At 38.8% G+C, this 12,269-nt stretch overlaps 1 protein-coding gene across 1 annotated transcript; it reads right to left on the reverse strand.

The window, feature by feature from the left end:
* Positions 1–2,437: 2,437 nt before the first annotated feature.
* On the reverse strand, positions 2,438–12,269 carry LOC134649724 (zinc finger protein 449-like). Its single transcript, XM_063504555.1, has 8 exons — positions 11,913–12,269; positions 11,214–11,495; positions 10,627–10,671; positions 10,323–10,499; positions 9,322–9,485; positions 8,310–8,485; positions 5,468–5,620; positions 2,438–2,707 (listed from the first exon to the last, which is right to left on the reverse strand). Exons 1-8 carry the CDS (start codon positions 12,084–12,086, stop codon positions 2,523–2,525), a joined length of 1,356 nt encoding a protein of 451 aa, XP_063360625.1. The 5' UTR covers positions 12,087–12,269; the 3' UTR covers positions 2,438–2,522.

Consider the following 12,269-nt stretch of genomic DNA (forward strand, 5'->3'; position numbering starts at 1 on the left):
AGCAGCTCGAACAAGGGTACTTTGCTACTTAAAAACAGTGAGCAAAATCGCATTTTGCTCACTGAGTGAGACAAAATTAGCAAAATTCGATTTTGCTCACTCAGTGAGCAAAATGCGATTTTGCTCACTGTTTTTAAGTAGCAAAGTACCCTTGTTCGAGCTGCTGAGGTGAAAACTTAATTGTTGGTATATCTTAAGAAAACATGAGTGAATAGGTAAGTGATGAAGAAGTAATACATTTTTGGGGTTCTCTAATATGTTCTCACTGCTGAGGTGAAAAGTTTTGTGAACTACACGAGATCAAAGTTATCTATTATAGAATCTTTCGCTTGCACGGGACTCAAAATAAGCACTCGATGAAATATCAAACTTTGATCTCTTGTTGTACAAATAACTATATAAGAGCTCTACGAGAAACAAAAATAAAGGAATAGAAATATGTTCAGTCTTATCTTACATATCAACTTATAAATTTATTTTTCTCAAACATGCAATGAAATGTCGTCGCTCCGGGCGTTATATCAGGCTTCGAAGTATCACGTTTAGGGCGGAGCAACTCCAGAGAACTGTAAAGGAATTTCATACGAAATTGAAGGCCTAGGCCGGGAAGTATTTTTTTTTTTTAATTCTAATGTAAACATGGGGTCTGTGTCCATGAACAGACTAAACAGCCGAATTATAACTTCACAACAAAAGTTTTTTAATTTTCCTTCCAATCCCGCCATAATTGTTTTTTTTTTACGGAAGTCGTCCGTATTTCGCGTGTGTAGTGTTCGAATAGACCTTATTAGGGCCATTATACACAATCTGATAATAAGAATCTCAATTTCTATAAATAAAATAAATGCAGAGGATTTTAAATATTGTCTATGGTCTCTGGTGACTTACGTATAGACAAAATTTTAAATTTATTCATCAACACATTGAATCATACAGATTCGTATTCTTAATATCAGTACGTTCGTGTATAACAGGCGTTAACACGGATATTTTGGTCCGAAAACCATTCATTCACCAAAAATAAAAATAAAAATATAATTCGGCTGTTTAGTCTGTTCATGGACACAGACCCCATGTTTACATTAGAATTAAAAAAAAAAATACTTCCCGGCCTAGGCCTTCAATTTCGTATGAAATTCCTTTACAGTTCTCTGGAGTTGCTCCGCCCTAAACGTGATACTTCGAAGCCTGATATAACGCCCGGAGCGACGACATTTCATTGCATGTTTGAGAAAAGATTATAAATTTGTTTTTTTTTGAGTGGTGTATTTTTTATTTCATTGCATGTTTGAGAAAAGCACTATACATGCCTAGCCGTGAAAAGGTCTTGCCGGCTTCGTATCACTATCCGGCCTCCCTACGGTCGGCCGGCTATACCTACTCACCCGGCAAGCCCTTCTTTCCCGGCGTCTGCAGTAATCTACTATTGACACATTTTACATAATTCTATAATAAAATGTAGAATTCGCTGTGCAATTATTGTATTTTTTGCCAATACTTAAGATATAAAAACCTGACTTTCGACCGCTGTCATTATGTTATTTTGCAATACAAATGGCTAAAACCAGGCATAAATATCTTTCATTAAGTATCACATGAAATGTTATTAAATAAGTACAATTCTTTTAGTCCTAAATACAATGTTTTCATTAGTCCTAACTCCTAAGTACGATCTCTTTTCTATTTTATTCGAGATCAGCGGCGCTAGCACGGTTGCATTTTTATCGCTTGTCACCATGCCTGTCACGTTCTAACAAGTATGTAAGTGCGAAAGTGACGGGCATGGTGACAGGCGATAAAAAAGAACCATGCTGCGCCCGCTGCTTAAATTCCACGAATAAGTCATTTCATTTATTTCAAATAGGTTTAAAATGTTATGTACTACAGTGCGGTTTTAGGTGTCTGAATGATTTTGATTACCTATGTTCGTTAAGTTAAAAATACCTACTATAAATATAATATTTTAGTCACAGACTTAGCTACCTTTTTTTTTTAAACCAACCACAACAACCGTCTTAATTGCTGCTAGGCAATGCGCATGTGGTGACGTAGAACGCTCCACTATGTATTTTCATGTTGAGTCAACGCACTTTACGTTTCTACACACTCGGGTTCCACGGGTTGTTCTGATTTCGCGTGGTAGATTCTAATATTAACGTAGAATACGCGCTCAAATATGGGGTGTATTTTTATCTTCAATTGCCTCATTTTCGATTTCTACGCACCCGGGTTCCTCTTGCTGCACTTGTCGAACTCTAAGGTGACGATGACGTAGAAAAACACGCTCCGCTATGTATTTTCGTCTTCATTGGGCGTGTTGCCAGTTTCTATTCTACACCATCGGGTTTGTCGAGTTCCTCTAGAATCTAGATGCACGAGTCGAGCTTTATAGCGACAGCGACACAGAACATACGCCCCGCTTTGTATTTTTGACTACATTAATCGTGTTCTCAGTTTCTACACCATCGGGTTCGTCGGGTTTCCTAAACATACGCGTACCTGTCACAATATAATTAGTCCCGCTATGTGTTTTCATCTTCAGTGGGCGCGTTCTCAGTTTCTACGCACTCGGGTTCGTCGGGTTCCTCTAGATGCGCGTGTCGGGCTCTATGATGACGTAAGACGGAACTTTTGTCTGCGAACTGTCGCCGGCAGGCGCCGCAGACGTACACGCGTCCTGAGTGCGTCATCATGTGGCGTGAAAGACCTGGAAACAGAAGTAGACATACCTAACTTGAATGGTGTTGAATTTGATGGAAAATACATAACCATCAACACTTCAACGAGGCTTCTTTTGTTTTATTTGTGAAATATGTTCTTTTTCAGAAATTAAGAATTCTATATCGTCAGGTGACAAGCAAAAGTCACTAAGTACCACCACAAGTTCATAGCCATAGTGAATCATATTAGTACGAAAAGAAGGTTGATTTTTGTTTAAATATTTTATAGTAATTAGTGACTTTTGCTTGTCACCTGACGATATTCATTAAAACTCTGGATTATAATGGATGAGAAGTCCAATAGGCTACATGACTATTTTTTTTATGGTATCAATCGATCGGGTTTGTTTTTAGGATCAAATGTCTATATGGGACCCATTGCATTAAAGTAACACAAAAGTCAGAAATTGTAGTCAAAGTCCGAGAGTCGCACTTCACTCGCGAAACGCCCTATACAAAACGGCCAGAGGCCGTGACGTCATCGCCCACGTTGTAGTATGGACAAAACAAGAAAATTGCGTTTTTGTCGGTGAAATATTGCGTTTATGTATATAGTTGCTATACAATATTTTTTTTGGTGAAATGTAAGGAATCGAATGGTACCCTTACTTTTATCGTTTTTGGAAGTTAAAAAAACTTAAATTTTGAAACTTTCAGGTCCTGTATTTTTGTAATTTTTCAATATTTTATTTTAATATCCACATTATTGTGATAAATTGCTCGTTTGCTATCTATTTTACTAGATTTTGTTATAAAATTCAACATGTGTCAACATCCCTATTGTGAATTAGAATGGCAGTTCTCCCTGTTACAGAGCTCTTACATGCTAGTCTTGCTACAACTTGCCTTTAATTTTGCGTATTACTACGTAGTTGCGTTGTCGCATGTTGAGCACATGTGTGGACGCACTGCTGTCAACATTAGATTAGTTGATCTGTTTTCTATAATTACCTGAAGAATACAGGAACAGTTTAGTTTAGGATAGGCAGCTGTGCAATAGGGTGGAGCGAAATCCAAAATTCTTGAATATAGCAATGGAACCCCTCTAAAATGATGTCTAATTTTTTATTATTTAAGGGAAAAATAATAAAAAAAATATTGGTATATACTTTTAGCCCTCTACTATTCGATTATATATATAGCAATATATGTATATTTTTAATTAATTTAATTTATGCTTATTTTTTTTATAACAAGTTTTATTCATTAAATAACATCTTTTTTTTTGTTACAGATATACTATATTCCTATACTTATTTTTGTTTATAACGTATATTTTTATGACACGGTAATACCACGTAAATCGAGGTTTTATGGAAAAGGCCCTTTAACCCGGATACTGTGCACAAATTGGAGTTTACAACTAATTACAGAACCGTGAAAACTATTTTGAACGTGATACTACTAGTAAAAGTAAATATATGCCTAACATACGTGTGAACATGACCCAAAAAGGGCGTAAGCGACGCCGAAGGGCACAATTTGACGCTCATTTAAACATAATTATATATAACCCATTTTTTGCAGTAAAATGATACTTTACGTAATCAATAATACCGTTACTTTGCCACAAGAACGTCTAAAAAAAAATAACTCATATATTTTTTTTACACTGTAGCATTTTCCTTGTTTTGCATGAAATTGCTGTTTAATATGAAAGTTTGAAATTTTATTATTTCATAAATATTGAAAAAGGCACAAAAAATTTGGTAATAACTTATTATACGCCTATTAAGTATTATATAATTTCAATAAAATGTACACATATTAGTGAAATAGTATATTTAAATAATTGATGAAAATTTACCTTTATTGATTTCTTTAGCGGCTGGGTAGAGGGCTAAAAGTAGTGTTTATTTTGAAACTTGATATAATCACTATAATCTACATGACAAACTGCAACTTTTTGTACCGGTTCCACATTGATAATCAAATTTTTATTTTTTCCAATACAACGACGCTCCACCCTACTGTGCAAGCCAGGGCTCGGAACCGGTATTGAAATACCTGTTAATATCGTTCCAAAACCGTTATATTATTTCGTTCATTAAAAAACCGGTTAATTGATGGAACGCGAACTAAAAAAATACGTTCTCTCTCCTAACCGGTAAGAAAAAGGAACGGAATTTTATGGTTCGCAGAGAACGATATAATACCGGATACCCTTGGCTTTAGGAGACTCTCGGTTAAACTCGTTGACATACGTGAAAGAGATAGTAATACTTGTTCTATCTCGCTTCGATATTTTTAATTTAACCGGTTAATTTCGTTCCACAAAAACAGAAGGCGCGTTCGCCATAATTTAGTATCTCAATAGAACTGTTCTTTAACCGGTAACCGCAAACGGAAACGACATCCTTTTCGTTTCCGGGTGAATGAACGAAACCGGTTTGAAAAATAAAACGGTTTCCGAGCCCTGGCGCCAGCGCCCTCTCGTGAGAGCGCTCGTGCAGGTGCAGGGCGTTGCGTTGGGTCATAGAGAAATATAGTAAGACAAGAGTGCTCACTCAATATATCAGTTCAGACTATTAATTTCAGTGTCTACATCTATTGTCAAGTAGCACTACTGATAGTTCCGCTACTCGATGCTAGATGCTAATAGTCTTTTTGGTACTAAAACTGATGTATGGAGTGAGCACTCTATGTATTTTTTCTCTATGTTTGGGTGAAACTCTTGTTGCACGTTGAGCACTTGTGTGGACGCACCGCTGTCAAAATACTCAACTTACCTGTAATGTAACAATTACCTGAAGAATACAGGAACAGTTTAGGACAGTGTGGGCAACTGTGCAGCGCCAGCGCCCTCTCGTGTGGGGGGAGGTGAGACCGCTCGTGCAGGTGCAGGGCGTTGCGTTGAGTGAAACTCTTGTTGCACGCTGAGCACTTGTGTGGACGCACCGCTATTAGCAAAGAAAAAAAAAATTTTGATTTCAATAAGGTCAATGTGGCTAATTCCGTCATAAGGGATATAACGTCCATTAGCGTTTCTCTCGGACCACGAACAAAATTGATAAATTCATCGACAAAGCAGCGATTGCTTATAGTTTCAGCAAACAAAAGCAAATGTTTTTTTTTTCTACGGTTGAAAATCAACGAAATATGTGCTCGTGGACGGAATTAGCCACGTTATCCTTAGATTAAACCTCAGAAGTTCTTAAGTATACATTTTTTAATCATCTACGTAGGAGTCTGGAAAGACGTGAAAATACATTGTAAACAATTTTTGTGAAATTTTGTAACCAGTTCTGTTAAAGATATGGATTTTTTTGTCGATCCAATTTAGTTTTTTGTTGGTACGGCGTAAAGGTTCCACATTATCACGTCACAGCACAACAGCGGGGTCTTTAAAATAGACTTGTGTGTGATGTAATTAATACATGACCCCTAACCATGGGTTTTTGTGAAATATACACCTAATAGAGCTACTAGTTTTAAAATAAGTGCCCAGAAAAGTGAAATTAGCAGGCATATTTAGTTGGTATTACCAGGCGTGGCTCACTCCGCGATTTCGTCGCGTCACTACAAGTACCTACAAGTACATGCGGCCCACACCAATTATGCCTGTTCGGCACTTGCGCCACCTAGCGGTCATATCTGCCGTGACGCGTTTAGTTAGAGCGTGAATCTTCTGCACCTAGTAGTACAGTGGAATCCGTTTATTATGACTCCGCCTATACTGACCAACCGCTTACTATGACGCAATTACTGTGCGAAGTTTGGTTTTCATATTCTTAGTGGCAAATTCGGATGACTTTGCTTATAGTGACAAACCGCATACCTACCTATAAATCCTATTTTCATGAAATTATGCTCGGTTATACTGACATGTTAGCTGGTTTTCGTGTATAGTGCGTGCGTGGCATGTAAGTTGTTTTAGGTTTGGTTCTCAGTGATAAGTTGATAATTGGTCAGGTTATTAAAACTACGTTACAATGGAAATTGAGATTAATTCGGGAAAATTACCAAAAAATAAGAAGTGAATCCACTATGCTTTATATGACATCCGCTTAATATGACGTGTTTGTCACTTCCCTTCGATGTCATTATAAGCGGATTCGGGTTATTCCCACTAGTTACCACCAAGTTGTTACCAGTGGTAACTACTGGGAATTTTTTTCCCACCTTTTACCACTGGTAACTACTGGGAAAAATTATTCCCAGTAGTTACCACCAAGTCGGTTTAGTGGTAACTACTGGGAATTTTTATTCCCAGTAGTTACCACCAAAATTTTGTTACAGTTAAATACTAATAAAAATAGTATAAAATAGTATAGTAAAAATATAGAGTGATTTAATAAACAATTATAAGTCGATTAGTGTTTTAGTAAACTGCCTTAAACGTGACCAAGAATATTGAAACAGTTTAACCGGTACTAGTACAAAAACTATAAAATATGTAAGATAAATTTAATAATCCATTTAGATTATTTTTCAAGTGATTTTATTAGGTAATTCAAAATCACTATATATTTATACTATACTATTTTTATGCTGTTTTTATTAGTATTTAACTCTAACAAAATTTTGGTGGTAACTACTGGGAATAAAAATTCCCAGTAGTTACCACTAAACCGAGTTGGCGGTAACTGCTGGGAATAATTTTTCCCAGTAGTTACCAGTGGTAAAAGGTGGGAAAAAAATTCCCAGTAGTTACCACTGGTAACAACTTGGTGGTAACTAGTGGGAATAACCCGCGGATTCTACGTATTATTTATTCAGTGCACTGACAATCCAACCTCTAGACTGACTACTGACTCTTAGGCCAATTCTTTCATGAAACCGATGCTGCCAAAAATACGGGGGTGCGGGGGACGAGGTGAGCGAATCCCGTGCCGTGATTGGTCCGTTCAAAGACACGGACCAATCACGGCACGGGATTGACTCGAAGATGGAGTAACGCTACCGTATGTGTGGCAGAGGGGGTAGCGCGACTATGCTATGTCTAGAGCAGGGATGTTGCGGATGCCGATTTTTTGACATCCGCGGATGCGGATTTTTCAAAGCTCACATCCGCGGATGCGGATGCGGATGTCAAGATAGTACCATAAAAAACGTCAAATATTACATTTTAGTAATTTATATTTCAAAAAACCGGCCAAGTGCGAGTCGGACTCGCGTTCCAAGGGTTCCGTACATTAAGTCCCACTCACGCTTGACTGCTCATTTCTAATAGGTTTTTTTGGTTAATGACTAAATCACCTAGCAGTCTAGCACTTACGCCGATGCTAAGACGTTCCTGTACCGACCTGTTCCACATCCGCATCCGCATTAAATCCGCATCGATTTTATGCGGATGCGGATGTTGAAAATAATGCCAATATACAATTTCGCTTAAAATTACACATGGTAGATTGTCAGGGATTTATATTGTGATTGTCAGTTTTTTACATTACGAAATAATTGAATGTATGAAGAATAACGGTCACAATCAAAATTTCATTCAAAATTTAGGTATTAAATTACAAATCGTATGTCAGTAGTATCACAATAAATTAAAAAAAAAAAATATATATATATATATATATATTTAAAAAATAATTAAGAAATAACATTATAAGCGGATTCTGCGTATTATTTGTTCAGTGTTACCTTCATGCACCAGCATGTGTCGGTGCATGACCTCCTTCTGTGCGAAGCGGCGGCGGCAGTGCGGGCACGGGAAGGGCCGCTCGCCGGAGTGCGTGCGCTGGTGGCGCTGCAGCGCCGACCGCGACGCGAGCACCCGCCCGCAGGTTGGACACCCCATGGCGCCTATGTTCGTGTGGCTAAGGAAAAAAGGTTACTATAAAAAAATTAGACATCACACAATTTTAAATTTTATTACTAAGACACCACTGTGCGTCTGTCCGTCTGTTACCAGGCTGTATCTTATGAACCGTGATAGCTAGACAGTTGAAATTTTCACATATGATGTTTTCTGTTGCCACAAATACTAAAAACAGCATAAAATAAAGATTTAAGTGGGGCTCCCATACAACAAACGTGATTTTTTTGCTGTTTTTGCGTAATTGTACGGAACCCTTCGTGCGCAAGTCCGACACATACTTGACCGATCCCAGACAGATCCGACGCCAGCCCTAGTAGCACGGTCGTATTTTTATCGTTTGTCACCATGCCTGTCACGTTCTAACAAGTATGTAAGTGCGAAAGTGACGGGCATAGTGATAGTCGATAAAACCGGCCAAGTGCGAGTCGGACTCGCGCACGGAGGGTTCCGTACCATCAACAAAAAATAGTGCAAAACAAGCAGAAAAACGGTCACCCATCCAAGTACTGACCCCGCCCGACGTTGCTTAACTTCGGTCAAAAATCACGTTTGTTGTATGGGAGCCCTACTTAAAACTTTATTTTATTCTGTTTTTAGTATTTGTTGTTATAGCGGCAACAGAAATACATCATCTGTGAAAATTTCAACTGTCTAGCTATCACCGTTCGTGAGATACAGCCTGGTGACAGACGGACGGACGGACAGCGGAGTCTTAGTAATAGGGTCCCGTTTTTACCCTTTGGGTACGGAACCCTATAAATGGAACCGTGCTGAGTCCGCAGGTCCCAGAACTTTCTACAAAAATCAATTAAAACTCAATATGGTGAAACTTACATCTTGCTAGTCTTTTTCTTGGGTTCAACAATGGTAGGCTTCGGTTCGATGAGCTTGGCCTGTCGCTGGAAACCTGCCTTGGTTGCCTTCGGAGCCTCCACCGGCTCAGGAGCCTCGGATATCTCTATTAAATAATCCTGCTTGTCTGCCTCTAACTCGTCATCCTGAAATGTAAATACAGATACACATACATTGTCTAGTCGTGTCTAGTCTTGTTACATATTACGTAATAAAATAAGACTAGACTTAGTGCTTATCTTTTAGACTGTACCGCGACCTGCGACTTGTCTCCCATTTCACCCCCGTAAAAGTCGAATTTATAGATCCGTTCACGAGGACTGATGCTACTAGTGTGTTCATAATTCATATATTTATTGCATCCATGGTAAGTACACAGGTGTTATATAGGTAATAGTTGTTTCACATGGGCCCTGGTAGGGCACGGCTATATTCTTAAATCTATTGAGTTTACAGGTTTATTTTAAATTAATAGAAATATTATATCATTACTACTATCAAATAACAAATTATCAAATTATATGCCATTAAAACAAAAATAAAAAATAAAAATCATGCTTAAAAAAAACCGGCCAAGTGCGAGTCGGACTCGCGCACGGAGGGTTCCGCACCATCAACAAAAAATAGAGCAAAACAAGCAAAAAAACGGTCACCCATCCAAGTACTGACCCCGCCCGACGTTGCTTAACTTCGGTCAAAAATCACGTTTGTTGTATGGGAGCCCCACTTAAATCTTTATTTTAACTCTTTTCATTTAAATCTTTTCAACCGTCTAGCTATCACGGTTCGTGAGATACAGCCTGGTGACAGACGGACGGACGGCGGAGTCTTAGTAATAGGGTCCCGTTTTTACCCTTTGGGTACGGAACCCTAAAAAATTGTTACAGTTTATGTAGAAATATCAATAGGTATATAATGTTAATTTAATCTAATTTTTTTAAATTCAATTGTTGATTTCAGTATGTCTACTAGTCCTACTATACCTCTTCGACTAACTCCATCCTGACCACCGCCCCGTCCCCGGCCTCAAGCTGCAACCTTGACACATCTTCCCGGAGCACTGCTAGCTGGTCATCCCGCTGCGACAGGATACCAAGCTTCACGAGAACCGATGTTATGAGAGTGTTTACTTCACCGGGAAGCATCACGCGGCACTCTTCCTGAAATAATGCAATATTTGCATTGCATGGCGACTAGGGGCTATGGTACACAAGAGAGCAATGAAATAGGAAACTTTTATTAGCATATAGTTTTGCTTCCTATTTTATATATTATAGGAGAACCAACCTGAGGAACTTCTGTATCTTGCTGAACAGGATTTACCGTGTGCACCTGAAAATTTTACAAAATGTGTCAATGAGTTTAAGAATAAATTAGATAAGCACCAGGCATGTTGCGAATATCCGCATCCGCAACCGCGGAACTTCCGCATTGTTTTCAACATCCGCATCTGCATTCGCATCCGCATAAAATCGATGCGGATTTAATGCGGATGCGGATGTGGAACAGGTTGGTACAGGAACGTCTTAACATCGGCGTAAGTGCTAGACTGCTAGGTAATTTAGTCATTAGCCAAAAAACCTATTAGAAATTAGCAGTCAAGCGTGAGTGGGACTTAATGTACGGAACCCTTGGAACGCGAGTCCAACTCGCACTTGGCCGGTTTTTTGAAATAAAATTACTAAAATGTAATATTTGACGTTTTTTATGTACCTATTTTGACATCCGCATCCGCGGATGTGAGCCTTTAAAAATCCGCATCCGCAACATCCCTGATAAGCACAATGCAAATTCTACTCCACACGGAAAACTCTGTAATAAATATATTTCAACTGCCTGCCTGCTTTACAAATAATAATAATAATAATACTCACATCACCGATCACCGACTCTGGCTCCGCCTTGCTCTCCGACTCCTCACCGATCTCCAACCCAAACTCACTGATGTTCATATTCTCGTCCTGATTAATCATCTCTTTCAATATCCCCTCATTCTCTGTAACAGTTTCAATTGGTTGCCGGTTGCGAGACGCTTGGAGATGTGACTTCAGTCTGTGATATGACAGTTCACACTTCTTCCGGAAAGCGTAGTAGTGTTCTAGATCTCTGTTGCAGGTTACGCACACTAGGTTTGGGAGGTTGTCGTCGCGTTTCACCTGCAAATTTTGACAGAATGAGATTTATATAAATATTATACCACAATTTTACAAAACCCCTAGGCGTACAGTAAACTCAAAAAGGCTTGTGTTTTGGGTACTAGACATATAGTATATATAAATACATAGAAAACATTCCATAATTCAGGAACATATATTTGTGATAAACACAAACAAACACTGCTATACCCATTACCCACCCTGATCTCAAAGCTTACAACATCCGTACTAAATGCGAAAGAAACTCTATGTGTCTGTTACCTCTTCACACTTAACTGCTGTACCGATTTTGATGAAATTTCGTATGGACTTTAAGGCTCAAGGAGGGCATGGGATTTTATTTATCATTATCATCATCTCACGCAAACGAAGTCACGGGCAGAAGCTAGTAATAAGGAAAATACAAATGTTACGAACATCCAAACCGACACAGATCATAATCCTCATAGCGAGCGTCGAGCAGATATTATCGGGGTCTTCAGTAAATATCGGCACGGCCGCCTCGGCGGGCCCAAGGCAGAGCCGGCACAGCCCCATCACGCCCTCGATGTACCGGCACTCCAGCTGCTTCCGTTTGTACGTGCGAATCATTTCCACTGTCACAAAATACGATTAATAAACAATATCAATAAAACTCTTCTACGAGCGCTCATCACGGCAATAACGCGACCGCTACGCTCCGACGTTATGGAACTTTAGTACAGAACGCTAGAAGAAGAATACGAGGTTTAAGTCATGTATTTGATTTGTTTTTGGGCTTAAAAAGCGAAATTA

This window comes from Cydia amplana, chromosome 7, assembly GCF_948474715.1.
Source record: "Cydia amplana chromosome 7, ilCydAmpl1.1, whole genome shotgun sequence".
Taxonomy (NCBI): domain Eukaryota; kingdom Metazoa; phylum Arthropoda; class Insecta; order Lepidoptera; family Tortricidae; genus Cydia; species Cydia amplana.